The sequence below is a fragment of the Aplidium turbinatum genome, chromosome 8 (assembly GCF_918807975.1).
Source record: "Aplidium turbinatum chromosome 8, kaAplTurb1.1, whole genome shotgun sequence".
NCBI lineage: Eukaryota > Metazoa > Chordata > Ascidiacea > Aplousobranchia > Polyclinidae > Aplidium > Aplidium turbinatum.
Window position 1 is genome coordinate 15,783,083 of NC_137479.1, and position 20,547 is coordinate 15,803,629.

At 36.2% G+C, this 20,547-nt stretch overlaps 2 protein-coding genes across 2 annotated transcripts; both read right to left on the reverse strand.

Moving 5' to 3' along the window:
* Nucleotides 1–236: 236 nt before the first annotated feature.
* LOC145775563 (centrosomal protein of 95 kDa-like) lies at nucleotides 237–9,797 on the reverse strand. The gene is made up of 14 exons (XM_082586867.1): nucleotides 7,835–9,797; nucleotides 7,213–7,341; nucleotides 5,995–6,213; nucleotides 5,528–5,582; nucleotides 4,837–5,452; nucleotides 4,631–4,755; nucleotides 4,036–4,155; nucleotides 3,637–3,680; nucleotides 3,137–3,285; nucleotides 2,847–3,063; nucleotides 2,396–2,622; nucleotides 1,353–1,580; nucleotides 840–1,058; nucleotides 237–463 (listed from the first exon to the last, which is right to left on the reverse strand). The coding sequence occupies exons 1-14, from the start codon at nucleotides 7,851–7,853 to the stop codon at nucleotides 281–283; spliced, it is 2,550 nt and encodes an 849-aa protein (XP_082442993.1). The 5' UTR covers nucleotides 7,854–9,797; the 3' UTR covers nucleotides 237–280.
* Nucleotides 9,454–11,536, reverse strand: LOC145776096 (uncharacterized). Its single transcript, XM_082587502.1, has one exon. It carries the CDS (start codon nucleotides 11,200–11,202, stop codon nucleotides 9,454–9,456), a length of 1,749 nt encoding a protein of 582 aa, XP_082443628.1. The 5' UTR covers nucleotides 11,203–11,536.
* Between the last annotated feature and the right edge of the window lie 9,011 nt (nucleotides 11,537–20,547).

Genomic DNA, 20,547 nt, shown 5'->3' on the forward strand with positions numbered 1-20,547 from the left:
AATACAACAATGCAATTCAAGTAGAAAAAAATTTGGAGTTTTCTTGGTTTTTGGGAGTACCTAGGCTATGTGTCTTATTTATCATCGTAAGCTAGCCCATATGCAAATCACAATAGCCTAGCATTTCGAGTCTTGAATAAAGTAGGCTGTAGGCCACCAATAGGTAGGCTACCACTCTGCTGCAATGATTATGAGGCTACATTACGCTAAAAAATACTTAACACAGAAATTTATGGATTTTTGTTTATTGAAGCAAAGGAATTCTACAAAACAGTGAATATTATTTAGCGATAGTTGCACTATATTTTGCATTGTATGTGGCGAGCTGCAGCTGACGTCGAATCCGGTCAGCCTCCAACTCTCTGAAGTAAATGTCATCATCATCACGTGCAATCTGCTCCTGGAGATTCTCTACTTCGTGCTCCATCTTGCGACGAAGTCCTGCCTTCATCTGACGTAGAAGCTAAAAACATCAAGCGATAGTGCACGAGTTTATCTTTAAATAAGCTCTAGTCTACACATTCACTTTTTATTCTTGCATATAATGAGTCATTTCTGAAACATAATATTTCATTTTCTCAAAAATATTTAATCACTTGTTGCTTGGTGGTGAAATAACGTACCGCCAACGCACGTCAAGCACACAATATGCAGCAATGGTATCGGTCACACATCAATATTTGGTATTCTGTTGTTTTGTTATCAGGGAGCTGACAAGTCAGAGTATTCTTAGATAAAAAAAAGTTTATTATGTTACTTGGAATAGAAAAAAACACGCTTCCTTTCAACTTCTACGGCGATAATTCATTGTCACAAGTGCCACAGTGATGTTGACCAACCTTAGACTGAGCTCGTTCTTGAGTGTGCAAGCCCGCCTTTTCGTCTTTCAGGGCATCAGCCAGCATGCTGAACTGGTCGGCGTAGTAATTTTCCAAAGACGCAATCTCATTTCTTTGACGTCGGAGTTGCTCCTGGCGCTTGTCACGGGCGTATCGACGCAGGTCGTTCAACCGTGACTTTTGTATGTTAAGTCCTTCCTCGAAGAGATTCTTGAAGAGCTGAAGACGAAAGCAATTTATATCACAAATACTTGACAACAAAGTCATCAGATCCAATGACATTACTCAAACATCGAAAAAACAAAATCGGAATGATTTTAGTGCGGTACTGTGCCCTTGTCATAAAAAATCATTATCAAGAATGCCCATGAGTAGTTTAGGGCAAACCTACTAAAATTATACAGAACCTGTCAGAACAGAAGTTGCCATTTTATTTTGGGAAAAAAATCATTTTTTGTACAACACTTAAAAGCGTTCTCAAAGGCAATTGCAGCAATGTGTTGTCATAAATACTTTTTCTTCGCGGGTGCGCCTCTTTAGCATTCGAGATCTCATTTGCAACTGGTAGTCCCGGTAGTATCTTCTGACACGAGCGGATTGCTGTCGCTTGTCTCTTGCTCGTCTCACAGCGTCCAACTCATGAAATGCTTGCTCTTTGACGCCTCGAGCGCGTTCACTTTGCTCGTGTTCTCGCCGCATAATGTCGATAAGGAGTTGATGACGATGATGGGCTTCCTGGAGCTAAAAAAAAAATAATAAATAAGGGTTAAGTAACTGACCGCGATGGATCAGATGCATTGGGTGGAAATCAAAGTCTAAACAAGCATATCAAAGATAGTCCAATTTTTGTTAAAAGGTTTTGTTAAATGTTTATTTCATTTGGTCAAACATTCCAAAATCTTCCTTGAATAAAACAAGACGGAAGAGAGTCCTGATGACGTCACAATATTATATGTGCACTGCTATACAACATAGCAGACGAACAAAGTGTAGTTAACAGGGACGTGATTAAAAATCAAATTCGTAAGTAACCACCTCCCAAAAAATGCCTTTAACTGTATTGAAATCTTTTTTGAACCTTATTTTCGGCCATCAAAAAGTGGTTACTCAAAAAATACTTTAAAATTGTGCGTCTGACTACATCACAAACTGCGGCCTTTATCTCTATACGTACGCAGCAAGTTGTTTGATATTAAAAATTTGAAAAACCTTTGACCGGTTCTGATCACGTAAACAAGTGAACCAAACTTTTGCATTGGTTTGTGAGTCAAAGGTTTGACTAGAAAAAAAAACGATGTTCTATATCGCAATTGTACTTTTCTTGTTCTTTACTCCCGTCGTCATTCTAAACTGAGCACTGCATTTAGTGTTGTTTAGCGTTAAACCGTTTAGTGTTGATCCAGTGTATAGAGAAAAATTTGTTGCAAATGTTCTCTGTTTCAGTTGAATTGACAATAGATCAAATAGCAATATATGTGGTCATGAAAGCTATACAATACATAAACAGGATGGGCTTATTACATGAGAACTACTTTGTTTCAAGTGAAAATTTCCACCTGTTTTTCACTCATTTTCTTCTTATGCACATGGTCGTCCTGGGCACGTGTGAGGCGTTCTATCTCTCGAAACTCCTTCGTCCATGCATTGTTGAGCGTGACAGCCGATAGCTGCATGCCTGGGAGCTCCGACATCAGGGTGGGGAGTAAATCGTGCTCCCCCAAAACCATAGCCCCATCCACGCGGGTGTGCACCTTCCCTAGACGACGCTTCGGGCGATGTACCACTGCGATGAGTTTGTGAATAAGTTGGTAATAAATCGACATTGTCTTTTTGAAAACAATGGCAACGTAGCCAATCTAACTTGTTTCTGGACACTGTCAAACCCATGCATTTGTGAGCTAACTCCAGTCACACTATTTTGGATAAAATGTAATCAAAATAAAAAGTTTTGTGTTCCTACAAAAGGCATACATTCAGATGGAGCAGAAGAAAATTTGTCAAACATACCCGTCGGTGATTGCCAACTTTTCCACTTTGCTGCTTCAGCTAGGCTTTTCTTCACACTGGATGCGCTTCGTCTAGCTCCATTATTACCGCGCGACTTAGTCATGACCTTTTTGAAAGATGTGTCTGCGTTTTTGGCCGCTCGGACCAACGGCTTCATCTTTCGCCGTTCAACGTCCTCCACTTCTTCAAGATGATCCCGGAAGTTGTTCGCTAAAATCTGCCACAGATGCAGAAAACTGATGTCTGTTTCCTCACGCTAGCAGTGGATAAAAAAAATTTCAACTACCCACTTTATTTTTAATTGTTTGGAGCTTTTTTTCTTTCTTCAAAGTTTGCTCGAAATCCTTCGGTTGCTTTGCTTGCGTTGTGGAAGATACTGAGTCCTGGAACCTCACGTTACGCCGCTTGGGCTCGCCAGGTGAGCTACTAACGTTAGCATCTGCAAATTATTAAGTCTGTAAACAGATATCAAACAATGTCACAACTCTCGCATGAGACCTGTGCTTCCTTGGCTGCTTGTATCAAATACGACACGATTTGTCCGTCCTGTTTTGACTCTTTTCCAAATCATTTTAACAAAAATACGTCATCAAACTCATGTCTATGATTGAATTTTAATGTATTCCCGGTGGCTGAATGAAGCTTGAGGGATTCGGATTTAATGGATTTGGAACTACTTTGTTTAGTTTTGAAGCATAAATTAAACTGTTCACTTTTCTGAATTTATCAAATAACAAGGGACGGAAGTCTAAAATATTTATGACAAGGAAATAGCAAAAACAGTACTCACCTGAGGATTTGAAAGTCGTATCATGAGTGTCATCTTCACTTTCTCTGACAGAAAATATAAAAATCATACAAAAAGATATAATGTAGGAAGGTGCTATGTAATGAGTGAGTACAATCAAGCCCGAAAAGGCCAAATGTATAAATCTGCTTTAAAAAAACTTGAAATATCATTTTCAAATAAATTATCCTAGATTGCGGTAGCTGATCTATTGGATGAACCATGTACAAAGTTCCTTTGAGTCTCAATAAATTTTCAAATACTTTTTGACTTGGTATGTTTCTTCCAGAGTCGTATTCGTGTTATCACAATAGTCAAAGCTAAGAAACGTCACTGAACGAAAGAAATGACTGAAATAATTCAAATGATTCTAAATGGATTCGATTCGTTACTGGCATCTACCTGACGGCCGCATGCCGGGTGGGACTGGCAAAGTATTTTTCTCGAATCCTTTTCGATTCATCGACTGTCTTCTGGAGGTTGTTCAATAGTCCCTGCCAGTCGCCACCGCGTGGTGGTAACCTACACAAGAAACGATTCTAAAAATTTCTCCCAATTTCGATCATTTCCAAACAGGTTTTTCAGACAGTTTTATTTCATTTATTTATTTTTTGATTGATTGGCGTTTATTTTGTTGCGAGTATAAATACACACATTCAAAGCAAAGTCAAATAATACAAACGATCACGTAGAATGTGTGGATACTATAGCAATTCTGTTGTCGGGCGTCAATTTGAGATAGTCAATAAGTTCAGAAATGTCATTAATTGGTTGCACTTTCTTATATGCTAACGTTCTGTTTCCAACTGATAGAACTTTGTCTGATTGTGCAATTGGAATCTGGTCGAGGGCTTCCAACCACAAGAAAATCAAAAACCTTGACTTCATATTTTTGTTAAGTCGAAAGATAATGTTAAAACGTATTGTGTTACTGAGTTTCATTTCAATCATTTGTCTACCGCGAGTCAATAAGCAATCAAAATTATTTTAAGAATACCTGCGTTGCGGCTGATCGGCCGGATGTGACGTTGGAGAATCAGAATGACGATTCTCGAACTCAGGTTTGGGAATGCCATCATGGACATCAACACCATCTCGTGACGAAGCGTAACGGTTGCCAATCTGCATGTATGGGTTATCGTGAATTTGAAACTACAGGTATAGAAAAAAAACAAAACACATGATCATCGCTTTAGCACTAACCTCGACCATTCTAAGCTTTCCAGTATCCAGGCCGACGGAAAGTGAGGAGCCAGCCTTGGATGACTCGCCACTGCTGACGTCGCTCAAACTGATTCCAGAGCCTCGGATGGACGTGTCAAGTATCACGGTGGGTTCGGGTTTATCATCGACTCTGTACGTGGAACGCAGTGTACGGTGGGAGTTAGTCATATCTTCCAAGATGCGGCTCCCATCAACATCTTCAGGATATTTTAAAGAATCGATCAGCATTGGCCGAAGACCATAAGCTTGGTCACGCTCAAAACTGGTGGGATCTTCACCAGGTTGGGGAGTTTTAACATTGGTGGAATCTAATGAATGCTCACTGATGTTGCAATTGGTGTCCGTAGTATCTTGTGTGGGTTGCAACTCAACCCATTCTGCTGGGTCGTGCAAATCGGAATCACGAAAAGTTGGGGAGGACGAAACCTGCAAAGGGACAAAATCCGATCCTGTGACATCGGGAACTGCACGGTCAACCATATCTGGAGAAGCAGCTTTTTTAGATGGTTTCTCATCGGGTGCAACTTTTTTCCTTGGAGAAACATCAGAAGAGAGATTAAGATTGATGAGGTCGGCTGTGCAAGTGGAGAGATCACTGCAAAGAAAACAGTAAATTACATTTACGTGAGAACTTCCCGTTAAAGAGTTAAAACTTGAATGCTTTCCAAACCTTTCAAGTGGTTTTCCAGGTAGATGCCTGCAACTCATTTCATCATCTCCTTCATCTAAGAAAACAATTCGATTTTAAACAATTATCTTTGGCGATACGCTAACTCAGCCATTACTAACAAACTGACAATTAAAAATGAAAATATTGCAGAATTTGAAAGACTATTACAAGAGTTGTTAATATGATGTGAGTTTCTAAATTCTTTGGTATCCTCAGTTTCTCTTGCAGACATAAATACTGAAGTTGAAAAGGAGAAGAGCAAGGAAAAACAAAATTATAATAGCACAATGCACAGATTCGTTTCAAAACATTAATACCATTGTCACTGTGCATCATTTCATGTGATTTGTTTCAAAAAGCATGTAAAACTAGCAAAACAAAATAATAATTAATGGGATAATTAGTGAACACTGATCAATGATCATGCTCTGATCTATAATTTAGATATTACAGTAAGTCATTATTACCTCCACTGTCGCACTCAGGGGTGATTTGTTCAAGCATAAAGTCTAAAACACCGTCAAGAATTTCAAGTAAATTGAAAATTGTTGTTACATCTCCTGCAACAAAGTCACTGGGAGAGATGTGAGACAAGTCGACGTGCAGGTAGTCATTAGCCAATGTTTCCAAGATACAAGCGATGTTGTGTTCTTGTGAGTTGACCGATACGCAATTCGTCAAGACACCTGTAAAAGTGACAGCCTAAAATTGCAATACAACTATGAATCTGTGAACTCTTTTTAAGTGTTGGAAATACAAATATATGCTCATGCTCAGCACTAAATAAGGGCAAAAGCAAATATTTTACAACACAATTTAGAAATTGGTACACATCATTAAATTATCTTTTTTCTTTCTTGCTAAAGCTGCAGATTCAATGGCAAGCAATGTATTGACATGATTGTACATTGGTTCAGAAAGTGGTAAATTGTAATAAAACATATTTTATGTTTTTTGGCAGCACTGCAGTAGAAAACTTGACAATTAAGCAAGTGTCAAAAGGATTGATGATTATGTGGAAGTGATTAAAAGTCACATTCGTTCATTTCAAGAATGCCTAAAGTGTGGTTAAAGAAAAGAGAGGTGACATTTCATGATCACTATATCAAAGCATTGGTTGCCTGATTCCTGTTGGCTTTCTAAGTAGCAAGTAGAGTGAAGCTGTAGTGTTGAAAGATTTTGTGAGGAGAAAAACAGCTCACTTAAATCAAAACATTGATAATTTAATTGCCATATCTTGAAAACTGTTACAACAGTTGCATTATTGATTTTTGTAATATATATATCCTGGTGTAATGGCAGGAGCATTCATCATTATTACACTATAGTAAGTCGCAACAAGTATTTGAATTTTTTTTTTTATGCATTTGCAAGAGAGAATGTTTTATTATTCTTCAAAGGACATGGACGAAAAAGAAAACTTCAAGCACAAACAAAAATCTATCTACACTACTCTGAGTATAAGTTTACACTCTTCATTCAGGTCTGTTAAAATACAAAAAATTATCGGTCACATCTGAAATTATTCAATGTAGAAGTCTCAGCTCAACTTGTGAGTAAACATTTGAAACAAAATTCTGCATCTTACACTAGAATATATTTGGGATGCACAAAAACAACTTTGGCAACCAACAGCTTTTGATTGTCTTTATTCAATAGCCTTTACCTCAGCCTAGCAGAAATACCTGGTGATAATTCTCCCATGATAGAAAGATAAAGAGCAAGTATGAAATCACTTGTACATTGTGAAACTGTCACTATGTGGATGTTCACGTCAGCTTTCACAGAAATAGCATTTGCCAGTCGAACAACATCTGTAATTGAATAAAATGCATTTTAATATTAAGTGCTTGCTATTTAACTAGCCTACCGGTAGCTTGTTATTCAATAACTTAATGTAACAAAATAAAAATACTAAAACAAGAACTTTAAAATAGTTATTTTAAAATATTTTCTTGTGTATAAATATTTTGTTCATAATTATGAAATAGTTATATATACAAAATGTTAATTCCTAAACCATACTTAGTTACAATTACAAAATTAAAAATGAAACTGTAAAATACCTTATACTGGGTAGGCTAAACAAGATAAAACATGTGAATAAATATTTACTGTCCGTAAGTTATTACCTCTAAAGAAAACTATTTAAATAAACCAAGCAAAAAATATAAAATGAACCTGTCACATTATTTGGTACCGAAACAGTATGTGGTCATAACGCCACTAGATAATGCAGCATTTACGAGAAAGCAGAAACAAGCTTTGACAACTAATAATGATAAAAAATAGTAGAAAAGTACTCACCCCGTTCAGTGACTTCCATTTCAATATACTTACACTGATAAATTTTAAAACATCTACGCGATAAAATAATTTTACAGAACTTTATCGTAAGTATTGTGAGGAATCAAACCATAAATCACAAAGCAAATGTGCCACAAAAATCACGCAACAACTCACACTTTACTAAAAAAAAGTCAATTATTTCAGTGGGGAGGGGGCACATAAGCCTCATAAAAGGCCCGGTCACATTGCCTTATACACTACGGTGGAGTGAAACATGGGGTCAAAAATTTAAGTTGATGAAATTAATCTGTAATAGTTACTAAAAGTTGTGATCTGGTAAATGTATTCACATGCTGAAATATTTTCAATTTTGATCAACGTTTACGTCTGCCGCAAGTCTATTGAAGTTTTCTCTGGTATTTTGGAGCTATGACGTTATCAAAATTAGCAGATCGTCACTTTTATCTCAATTCTACCTTCGTTACTTCTATCTAACAATATCAGAGTTATAAATTACACATAAATCGTTGCAACGCAGTGGAAAATACGTCTTGTTGCATGTATATTATCAACTGACAAGAGGGGCATTCTTAGTGTACTGTACCAGGAAAATGGCAAAAGTTAACCCAACCTGTCAGATTTTCCTGAAATTTGGTACAGTTGTAGAACTTTTTATGCTGATTCCAAAAATGTAATTTTTGTGAAAATTGGTCTATGGAGTACGAAGTTACGGGTCGTTGAAATTTCCCACTTTTTGCAGGTAGCCTAATTGGCAATGAAAAACACATAAAAATCATTATGAATATAACTTTGAAAAATATATTACCATTGTAGTAGTTATAGAAGCTTTTTTCTTTCTAAAAGTGATTTAGTATAGTGTTGTGTCATAATATTATCATACAAAACTGATCTTACTTTTTGCTTTTCACAATTTCAAAGGGGTTAATTAAAAGCAATTTTTGTAATCAGTCATGCGTAACGCAAAATTCAAACCCCTGTATATTCTGGTGCATAGCAGCTATCTTGTCATGTGATACCTCATTTGATTCGCCTTGATGAGGAGAGTACAATGTTAAAATATCTCCATGACTTATTTTTCCTTATTCAAGGAAATGGGTGAAATGTCCATTACATAACAAAAGTCGGAACTGGTATACACGTCCCCCCCCTTGGCAACTCATGACAAAGAGGAATTGACCAAACCATGTGGATTGAAGTGTGTGAACAGTAAAGCAAAGGTAAAGTAGTTTCACCCTATATGTTTGGTTAAGTCCTGTTTTTGTCATGAGTTATCAAGGGGGGGGGGACTTGTATACCAGCTCCCAAAAGTGTTTTACAGACTCAATATCTCACTCCTTTTATCAACCGTGCAAAAAATTGATATTTCTGTACAACTTATGTGATAGCATAACCCCCTAAGATCTCTAAAAAGGAAGAATGATATCTAATAATACAACATGCATCCGTATATCCTACCCAGCACTAAACGGTCAGCGTAAATACAGCAAGCACACAAAATTGTACACTTTCATCAAAGGAAAAAGAGTTTCTGCTCACACTCAGCACTGTTTCAAATTGTGCTTTATATAAACTACAGAGCTACATTGTCATTTGTACTTACAGAAAAGTAATGTTAATTAAGCCTTGACATCATGATTTATTTTGGAAAGACAACCATTTGTTTGCAATTTTTCTTTGCATCCAGCTGAAAGCTGATACTGCCCTCGAGTGGTAGCAAGCGTGGGAACATCAGTCATGCACAGAACATGCTGGAAGGGAACCCAGCAAACATCTTCATGTTGTGGCCAATGAAATGATCGAGAAGGACCATTTGGGTGCATGCACTCAACTAAGGCGTCATCATTTATTTCATCAACTTTTTTCATAACACGAATGTACCATTTTTGGTCATACACAATACAAACAAATTGACCTTCTGCTATTTGCAGTGGTGAAGATATAGTTGAATCTGATGGCGACGTTGTCACCAAAGCAAATTGTTCATCACTGCTTACTCTTTTCATACCTAATCTCCCAGAGTTGAGTGGCTTGAAGTAATGGAATCCACGAGTTCCTTTGATGGTCGTAGCGTGAATAAATCGATCATTAAGTTGTATTCTAAAATTATCCAATTCTTGTTTAGAAAGTTGAAAAAATGAGATATTTGGCAATTTTTCTGTGCAATGTGTGATCATAGCAGTAATATTAGTGATCTGATCGCTTAATGGTCTTCTAAGACTCTCCATTGCAGTACTACATTTAACGGTGCCACCAATGCCATCACAAGGTGATTTACCATGGCTGGTGGCAAAAAAAGACCAAGCTGCTTTAACACCAAAATCATTTTCATGTTGGCAGAGGTTAGAAAAAGATTTTTTGTTTTTATATTGTGCTGCACACCCTTCAGTAAAGTATTCTACACGTTGGAGATTTTGGATCTTTACTAGTCTCAAAAATTCAATCGTTTTCTTCTGAATTAGGTAAACCATCACAGCATCATGTTGCAATTCTTCAGAAAGAAAGCAGATACTCGTATGTTTCAATTCATTATCATCAGTCTTGTAGTAACACACGACAGGGTGCACAGTGCATGTTTGATGAGTCCAGTGGAAACCCTGGGCTTCATCTTGGACATGAAATGCATAGTTTTCAGCGAAGTCCATTAAAACAATAGCTGTGCTTCTATCAAGTGATTCTTTTTTCTGTTTTAAATAGAAAGACTGTGCATGAGAAATAAAGTGGTGTGGTATTAGTTTCAAAATTTTAGAAACAAGTAATTCAATAAATTCTGATACTGGCAACTGTTGTGATGTTAGTTCAGTTCGATCGACAGTAGTCCATTGTTTAAAAGAAATTTCTTCATGTGTGTCTTCAAATTTGTCGCTGACAAGTTGTCGAATTACTTCCACACCAGGGCATTGGTCACATCGTTGTAGCATACATTCTTTATTGTTCATGTTACAAACTGTAAGTCCAATTAGCTCTTTGTATGTTTCTTCGATTTGAGCAGAATGCAATAAAAGGGCAACGTTCTGGTGTATAGTACATACACATACAGAATGTGTCCCCGATGCTCCAGCACCGACACACCATTTTGGCCTCAGAGTACAAAATGTTGAAAATCCAATATTCGTTTCTGGGTTTTGGTCTTTAAATGCTACATAAAGCTCTTTTAATGTGCACAGTAGTAACCTCTTTTGTTCATATTGATTCTTTCGTATGCTAATGCGATCCTTCATCCCAGGCATCACTCTGGTATTTTCATTATTCTGATAAAACTGCTTTACTTTTTCAACAACATCTTCTGAAAGAGATTTTCCTTTGCGAGGCAATGGCAATGAACAAATACCGCTGGATTTTTCAAGCGAACAAGCTATTCTAACCATTCATTCGCTAACAGAAAACTTTTCTGCAATCTTCTTTCTAGACCAGTTACTAGATGCCATTGTTAGAACTTGAATTTTTTGAGCTCTAGTGCAATCACTGTTAATTTTTTGTTTCATTTTAAAAATCATATCTTCAAATGATTTATTTTTGTTTTCATTATCGTTGTTCTTGGTACTGTCACATTCCTCCTGCAGTTTTGCATCATCAAAATTTAGCGCGTTAGATATTTTTGCACGAAATGAATGATTAATTAGGTCTACTTTTCTCTTGCCACATTTTACTTTACTAGCTGAAGTAATACTGTGTAATTTGATTGGTGACTCTCCAATTTGTTGCAAAGTTTCATAGATATTGTTAAATGATTCATTAGAATTTACGCTGCATTTGATTTCATCGATTTCGCTATCAGTGGAACTGGAAACTTCATTCAATGTGTTCTCGGAAGTTTGCTCTATGGCTTCTAGAATCTTTGCTTTGCAATTGATGCATATTTTATTTCCTGGAGCAACATTCAAATGACTGAATCGAGATTTGATGGCATGATAAAATTCCAAGGATATAGGACACAAACTTTTATTCTTAATAGGTTTTCTGTGAATGTGAAATGGATCACAACATTTTGTTTTTAGGGCTGAATAATGGTCAAGATAGCTGTACTTGTGGAAAATACAAATACAACGTAGAAAACATTCCGATCCTGTTTCTGCCGCAACACGAATATTCAGTAGCTCTCTCTCATCGATAGGCAAATCGTCCATAGCTAATATACCCTGCTTTTGTGTAGCATATGACTTCTTGTGACATTCTGTGTTTAGTAGGGCACCAACACTACAAGCCTCCATCTTCAGTGTGTAGTTTAAGTTATTCTACAGTTAGAGTACTCTTACAAACAATAGGTTACATACACTTTTTAAGAAAAATCTGCAAAAATAATTTTTTATTTCAATTCATCATAGCTTGAAAACAAAGAAATAAGTCATGGCAATATTTAAAACAAAGCAACTCCTCAACAAGATCTTTCATTTGAGCCATTACTCAACTTTCTAACTGCTATGCACTGGATGCTATATGCTTTCTAAGTTTGTGTTATGCATGAATGCACACACCCTCACCCCTGGACTGAGACCCCCGTAATTAACCCATTTGAAGATTAAAAGTGTCAAAAAGGCTGAAAACCTCTTAAACATAACTTGGAGCATTATTATGCCCAGTTTCATGACAACACCACTTAATACAAGAAAGATATTCCATATTTTGCATTAATGTTCATAAAAAATAATGTATGTTCCGCTTCAGTAGTCACAAAACCACTGAAGTTTGAAAGGCCGTAACTTTGTCATTTATTGACTAATTTCAAAAAAACAATTGGTGTTGGAATCAGCGTTGTTTACTCTACAAGCACACAAAATTTCAAGAACATCTGAGAGATTGGGTTAAATGGCCTGGATCACTTGACAGAGAATGACCCAGGAAAAAACACAGATTTTAAGATATTTTCTTCAAATTTCAGTTCATAAGCACAGTTTAAGTAAGAATGTGCAATGAAGGTAAAGCAAACTACAGTAGAAAAGTGTTTTTCTTAATATAACAATGGTGAGAATTCGGTTGCCTATTTACTTTTGATCCCATACAAATATTGTAAAATCAGCTTATACAATGCATGGGCGTTGGCAGAAAATTTGCAGGGGGGGCAAGCATTTTTCAAGCCAAATTTAATCTTGTGAGCTGCAACGAGTGCAACGTAGCTAAGTATATTTATGAAATGTAAATTTGGGCAGCACGAGCGAAAACGTTGCAATTAAAGATATTTTCAAGGCATAGCCTACTTAGAGATAATTTCGGGCCGAAAGAGCGAAAAAACTGTTCTGGAAACATGTTATTTTACTTCGAAGAAAATTAGATGAAAAAGACATTATCGCTCGAGGATCAGAAATATTTTTGAAATATTGTTTTCATAAGGAAAGAAACGTTTATAAGACCCAAAGCTAGGGAGACAAGTGCCCTCTCTGCCGACTTCCATGAGTTCAAATCTCATTAAGCACTCCATTTGCCAAAAATTCCCGTTTTGTATTGAATACAGGCATTTCTAATCTTGACTGCAGTCTACTTCGAATGAATCCCTCCCGTTGTTTCACACACCGCAGATGCTGCTTCAGTAAAGAAGCGCACAGCCTCTACCACGGCTTGCATGTGACACGAATAGCTAGGAAATTCAAGCTCCGGAGCTGCAGCATCGTCAACGAAGGACATTAACAGACTATCTGGTATGTCTCGAGTTAGCGGTGGTTCTTATCTCTCTGTATGCTGCCAATCAATCAGTTCAAAGTAGGCAATTCGCTTGCTTCAAAGTTTAAGAGTGGAACTTTGAAGAGACAAATGGAATCTCCATGGCTTTGTTTTCTGGCAGCAAGTATCCTTCGCAGTGCCAATTTTCTGATGTGCAGACGTTCATCTACCAACATGCACAGCAATAAGTTCTCTGGGTGAGCAAAGAAGGCATTTCGGTTGATACCAGGTTCAACTATTGCTTTTAGTTCAGCGCCGACTTTTTAACTACGTGGAACAGATGTTTAGCTCCTTTAGTACAGGAAGGTTGCGTTTTCATTGCAAACCCCGTTGGAGCGTATACCTTGGCAATGTACGGTACTCTACCAACGCTCTCAAATTTTCACAGGGATTCTTTTGTGAAACATAAAGCCTCAAAGTGCGATTGGCTGTTGTTAGCCGTCTGGAGTGATTCATCTTTATTGGATTACGATAGGCAAGCTTGGCATCACAACGCCCTGAGCTCATTGCTTTACAGATGTCAAGCAAGTATTGCTGGTGAAGGCAGTCGAATATCAACAGCCTCAAACTCAGCGACTGGTACACTGTCACACAGTCTTCAAGTTTTTTTTACCAATGAAGCCAGAAAAACTTTGTGGACCAGATGTAACTCAATCAAGATAATGCATTAAGTGCCTCAGTGGTAGGCTAATTCATTAAAATGCAACAGACATACAATGAAAGCCTACAAACCGCTGCAATGGCCTTTTCTTTGGTTCTTTGCATATTCACGATTATGTTGCTTAAATGGACTAATTGAATCGTAACAAATATCCTCTATGATGTCACATGCGATAGTTTTGCTGTGGGAAAAATTCTGAAGCAGATCATGATATTTAATCTGCTGGTCCATTCTAATCTTGAACTTGCTTGCGGCAGACGTAAACTTTATTTTAAAACGCTGAAATTTGCAAAGCTAATTAGTCAAGCCACACTACAACTTTTAATCGCTATTACAGAGCAAAAATCAAGATTTTCTTTTTTCACTCCACCCTATTATACACCTACAGTAGGCTTAACTATAGTACTTCTCAGTGTTGCCACTCACATCAATTTTTAAAACATCAAATTTTTTCATAAAAAACATCAAATTCAAGATTAAAACATCAAATTGAAAGCTCGGGTGCGTTTTGTCAATAAAATGATAAAAAAAGATAACAATTACATTAAATCTAGACTTTCTTTGTAAAATTTACTTAAAGGTTTATTTAAAAAACATGTTTTCAAGAAAAACTACTTGGCTAGCAGAATTTTATATGCAACTAAAATAACACTGGTCTACGAAAAAAGAATTTTTTTTTGCTCCAAAACTTTGAAGACTGAGTTAGAGTAATTTTGGGGTGCTGAATCCGAATCTGACCTCAGATTTATCCATCACGTCAGGTTTGTGAGATATAATAACAACAAATTGTTACTTTTATCAAAAGTGGAAGATTTGGCGTTGCGTTTACTACCAACATATGCAGTGCTATAACGAAAGGTTAGTGTTAGACAGGCCAAAACAGCCTAAATAAGGCTACTGGACAAGCATTGACATAGGCCTGCTTAAATCTTTGTGGTTTCATGCAAAACATTGACGAAGGAGGGGTTCAGTTATACTTTTAGCTTCCCTTTTAGTTTGTTATTACTGCCTTGTTAATAATGTTGCTTAGACAACAAATTGGTATCAAAATTATAGTCGGTGGGTGTATTTCAGCTACTTATGCACCGCATGGCCTGTATTTCTGGATATAGCACAATGTGTATGTGCAATGAACGCAACATCAAATCTTCCACTTTTAACAAAAGTAACAATTTGCTGTTATCTCACAAACCTGACGTGATAGGATAAATCTGAGGTAAGAGTCGGATTCAGCACCCCAAAATTGCTCTAAATCAGTTTTCAAAGTTCATAGGCATATAGCAAAAATCGTGTAGACCAGTGAGTACGCTTTCAATGCGGTACCTTTTTAATTTTGGCGGCTGATATTTGTAAATAAGCTTACCTACAGTATATACAACTTAGGCCTGTATTTTAAAACCCTACTCGACTTCAAGTTTGACTCACTTCGGATGTAATGCAAAACTGATTTTACAAAATGCATCTTTTATGATGAATGAAGTCCAGCAATTGGCTAGTTATGAAACATCAAGTTAAAGTATCATTTTGGTATTACACTTTAGCCTACTTCATGGGGTCAAATTTTTAGTCAAGGCTGACTTGAGCTCAAGTAAGGTTTTAAAATATGACCTTTAATGTCTTCATCTTAGATACTACAACCAGCCTATCAGTTTTCTTCACAACGGCTCATCATGCTCATGTATCTTTTACGTGGACTACCATTGCTCATAACTTCCACTAGCCTATTTGATGGTTGCTAGCTGGTGCAGCTTCCACTACTTTGGGATAGGCTACTAGTTGGCGAGCTAGAAGCTGTCCTTTTAAAGTTATTGAATTCACCAAATTGATTATATTTTATTTAGTCTGAGCTAGTTTTCGTGGCAAGTTTTTAAACGTTTTAACATCTTATCTAACAAATAGAATGCAAAGTACAAAGATTAATGGTAAGAATTCTAATTTCAATGTTGTTAAATGTGGTGCCCCACAGGGGTCAATCCTTGGTCCCTTGCTTTTTCTTCTTTATGTGAATGATCTTCCAAATGCATCTTCTTTTTCAACTACACTTTTTGCTGATGACTCAAACTTTCATATGTCAGATAAATGCCTGTCATCTCTCCAAAAAAATGTCAATAGAGAAATAGAAAAAATTGATGTGTGGATGAAATCCAATAAACTTTCATTAAATTATAGTAAAACTACTTATATGATCCTCTGCAACAGAAAAAGTGCAGCAGAAAATTTTAGTTTGTCCATTAGTGGCCGATCCATCGAAAGGAAGAAATGTATAAACTATCTAGGTGTAACTTTGGATGAGCGATTGACATGGGATAGTCATATTATTAATCTTAGAAAGCAGCTTGCAAAGGTCTGCGGCATAGCATTTAAGCTGAGATACATTGCCCCTTTAACAGTATTACGGGCTTTATATTATGCTTTGTTTCAATCCAAGATCCAATACTCGATTATAAATTGGGGACGAGCTAACTCTACATTGCTTGCTCCACTACAAGTGTTACAAAACAAGTTCATTCGATCCTGCTTATTTTTGCCGAGGTCAACAAATACAACTGTTCTTTATCACCAATTTAATGTGCTCAGAATTGACGATATTATTAAATTAGAAACTGCAAAATTTATGTACAAATATGTGCACAAAATGCTGCCCCGGGCCTTTGCTGGCTGCCCCGGGCCTTTGCTGGCTGCTTTATTTTTGTAAATGAAATTCACCATCATAAAACCCGTCAGAACCAAAAAAATGATTTATATTTGCCTTCTACAACGTCAAACTTTGGTAAGAAGATGCTATGTTTTAATGGAGTGAAACTATGGAATCAAGTACCAAAAGAAATAAAAGAAAAGTCTTACAATGTTTTTAAATTTAAATATAAATGTTTATTAAAGAATTTGTACAATGATCACTCCTGAAACGTATCATCCGCTTATTTCTCTTCACAATATTTTTTTTATGTTGCCCTGTGTTATTCCATTGTTAATGTATTGTTAATTCCATTGTTAATTTTTACAAATTAAAGTGCTGGTATTGTGCTATTTATTATATACCGTATGTGTTAATGTTCTTAATTTTGGGTCTTTTGTTTAAATGTTTAGGTGGCAGCTGACTTTGGTGACCTTTTGGTCTTTCGCTGCCATCCTTGTTGCGCGAATTATTTGTGTTTATTGTGTTTTTGCTTTTTGTGTCTTTTATTTTCGCCAACAAAACAAAAAAAATAAACTGAACTAGTTAACACCAAATCGCTTAACATCAGATTTTTGGGCAAAAACATCAAAAAGTTACCCAAAAACATCAAATTTGATGTAATTACATCAAGAGTGGCATCGCTGGACTACTTCTTGCTGTAAGCCTGTGACTAATGAGTCTAAGAAACCCCAAAGTTTCTCAAGCATTCAAAGAAAACGGCAAAACAACCAAGTTGCCAGATTTTTTTTTAAATTTGATAATGAATGAAGCAAAACTGTTGGTGGATATTGGATAAGCCACATCTTTCGAAACAAAATTTGTACGGTACGCAAGTGGCGATATTTATCACTGATTTTGAATCAAGCAAAACAAAAGGAAGTTTGCTTCATAATATAGCTGTTATCATGGCTCATTTCTATCACTCAACAAAACAACGTTTCTCTGCCTCAGAGTCTACGATGCGACAATGGGATGCAATTTTAACTACAAAAATACTCAATAGTTTTTATTCATAATGTTATTCCAAATTCAAACTCAGAAAACACTGCCTACATCAATAAGATATTTGACAAAGTTGGAATGAAAGCTCACACAAAACTAGAAAATCAATCAAGAATGTGTTTCTCGATGTTTCTGTGTAGATCTATCATCATCATTCATTTTCAATCATTCATCTTGGTGCTGTGACGTTTACTCTCGTGTAAGTGTTAGATTAGAAAGTATTTTTAAAAAAAATACAAGTACAAAGTGGAACTCAAAGATATCTTGTGCTATCGTTTCTCAAGCATTCAAAAATAGTTTCCGGATTTTCTTTCACGTTACGTCATTCTTATTTTTTTCTTTCAGTTGGGAGTGACAACAAGAGTTGCCAAATTCATATATTTTTTTCTTTTTTTATTTAAAAAGTTTCAATGAGCTCATGTCTTGTCTGTATTTATTAAAAATCATCAATGCAAAGATATACTGTGCATCAATATTAAAAACATAAAATTTAGGAGTATTGTTTTGAAATGATTGAATTTTTGTCAAAAAATCTATAATAATACTAAAATTCTAAAAGCTTTTCAATTCCAGAACGCTGAGCTGTAGTTGTTCTGTGGTGCAAAGAATTTGAACTCTTTAATGGCATTTAATTAATTTATTTGTAACAAATATTTTTTCAGCGCTGGAAGATTTATGTATTTATTTTTATGTTACCAAATTGTGATTACTGAGTTGTTTTTATCCAAAAGCAATGTTTGAAAGGTAATTTTATTTATGAATGGCAACACTACAAATCATAATGGAAATTTTAAGATCAAGAATTTAGAGATTTGGCGTTGGCGTTTGGCATTGGCGACTAGGAAGTAGGATTCGTATGTTGTAACTTGTATGCTTGCTTGGCCTTGACCTAGCTTTATTTGGTTAAATTAATTTCAAGTCAGCGATGTTTAAAACATGTAAAAAAGTATATTTGCTGAAATTTATTGTGAATGCAAGTATTTCTTCCATCAAAAAAAACATTAGACTTGGTCTACTGTATAATCTAGCCATTAGCCTGAGACGGTATGTACCAATAGCGTAGGTGTACAAAACAGGCATTATAATATTTCAGATCTGGTATACAAGTCTCCCCCCTCCCCCCCCTGGTAAACTTATGACAAAGACAGGACTCAACCAAACATATAGGGTGAAACTACTTTACCTTTGCTTTGTTCACACACTTCAATCCACATGTTTTGGTCAATTCCTCTTGGTCATGAGCTGCCAAGGAGGGGGGGACTTGTATACCAGCTCCAATATTTCTTCAAGTCAATATTAACTGCCCACTAGCAGCAAGTAATCTTTAAACTTTCATTTTTTTTTAAATATGTCAAGGTTTTGGCAATGGAGTCAAAACTTCAAACCTTGAGCCAGGCGCGAATCTAAGATTTTTTTCGGGGGGGCCAGAAAATTTGAAAATCAATTAAAAAGAAAGAAAAAGCTAAACAGATATGAACAATGATACTACGACATATACGATATGCTAGAAAATAGACATTAAAACAACCATTTTCATCAATTGTGATGCCGAGGGACTAATATCAGCTGTTTAGAAGCATATCAAACCATTTGATGCGGAAACATACAATTTTTCACAAAATTTTGGGGGGGGCCGGGCCCCCCCCATAAATCCGCACCTGCCTTGAGCAGATTAAGAACAGAGAAAATAAACTTTTGTCTTGGTGACGCTCTGTTTAATTATAAAATAGAAATTCGCCATACATATAGTCGTTAAACAGTATTAGAGGTTGTAGATTATGGGAATCCTAATCTAACCATCCTAACCAGAGTTGGCAGCAGTTGCCGAGTGGTTAGCGCATTGGGCTCGCAGTCGAGAGCCTGCATGTTCGACTCCAGCCACCCGCACTTGCTGTTGTTTCTCTAAGCAAGAAACTTTACGACAATTGCCTCTATCCAGTGATCGATTTCGAGTAATGGGTAGTACAAAATTGAAGTCATAAGTAGAGTAGACAACCGGAAACAGATATTGCCGTCGGCTGCAGCGTGGGTCACGTGTACGTCGGAAGGCGTACACCGATGCATAGCGCTCAAGTCCGCTTTCCCGCAATGCAGATAAACATATGAAAAAACAAACAAAACAGTTGAATCAATTACAATTGTAATTAAATGTTATTAATTATACATTTCATGTATTTATAATTGTAACTGAGACTTTCTGTCGTATAATCATAATTGGTCTAAATTACAATTAGGTTTGGTGAGTTGCACACATGGCCAAAGGTTGTTTCATTGCTAGTCGTCAACCTGATAGCTATCATATGAGCAGGTAGCTTGGACTAGAACACACCACACCCGCTACAACAGCTACCAGTATTGAGCAAACTGCAAACATAGTATATCATATATGTGTTTAAAGTCTGCTTAAAACATGTGAACACCCAAAAAATGGTCACGGTACAATACTGAATTCAACATTGCAACCTAATCTTGGCTATCAAATGCAATTCTATTTGTTGTAAAATCAAAATCAAATTCTATAAATCAAATTCTATAAAATCAAATTCTAAAAAAATGATTGTTGAACATACCTATTAAGACATTTAATTTTTGTAATTAAAACGTGTATTTTATTACATTTGTAATAATTGCAATGTAAATGAACTAAATATTGTGTAATTGATCCAACTCTGACTGGCACTATGTCATTATGCCGCAAATGCTGGTAATAAAAAGCAT

Bases quoted from the DNA above. Each gene is read 5' to 3' on its own strand.
- LOC145775563 (XM_082586867.1), bottom strand. The intron at 5,583-5,994 runs GTAATAATGACT...TTGTTTTCTTAG, and splicing joins CCCTGAGTGCGACAGTGGAG to ATGAAGGAGATGATGAAATG. The intron at 464-839 runs GTTGGTCAACAT...TGATGTTTTTAG, and splicing joins AAGAACGAGCTCAGTCTAAG to CTTCTACGTCAGATGAAGGC.
- LOC145776096 (XM_082587502.1), bottom strand. From the start codon at position 11,202: ATGGTTAGAATAGCTTGTTCGCTTGAAAAATCCAGCGGTATTTGTTCA.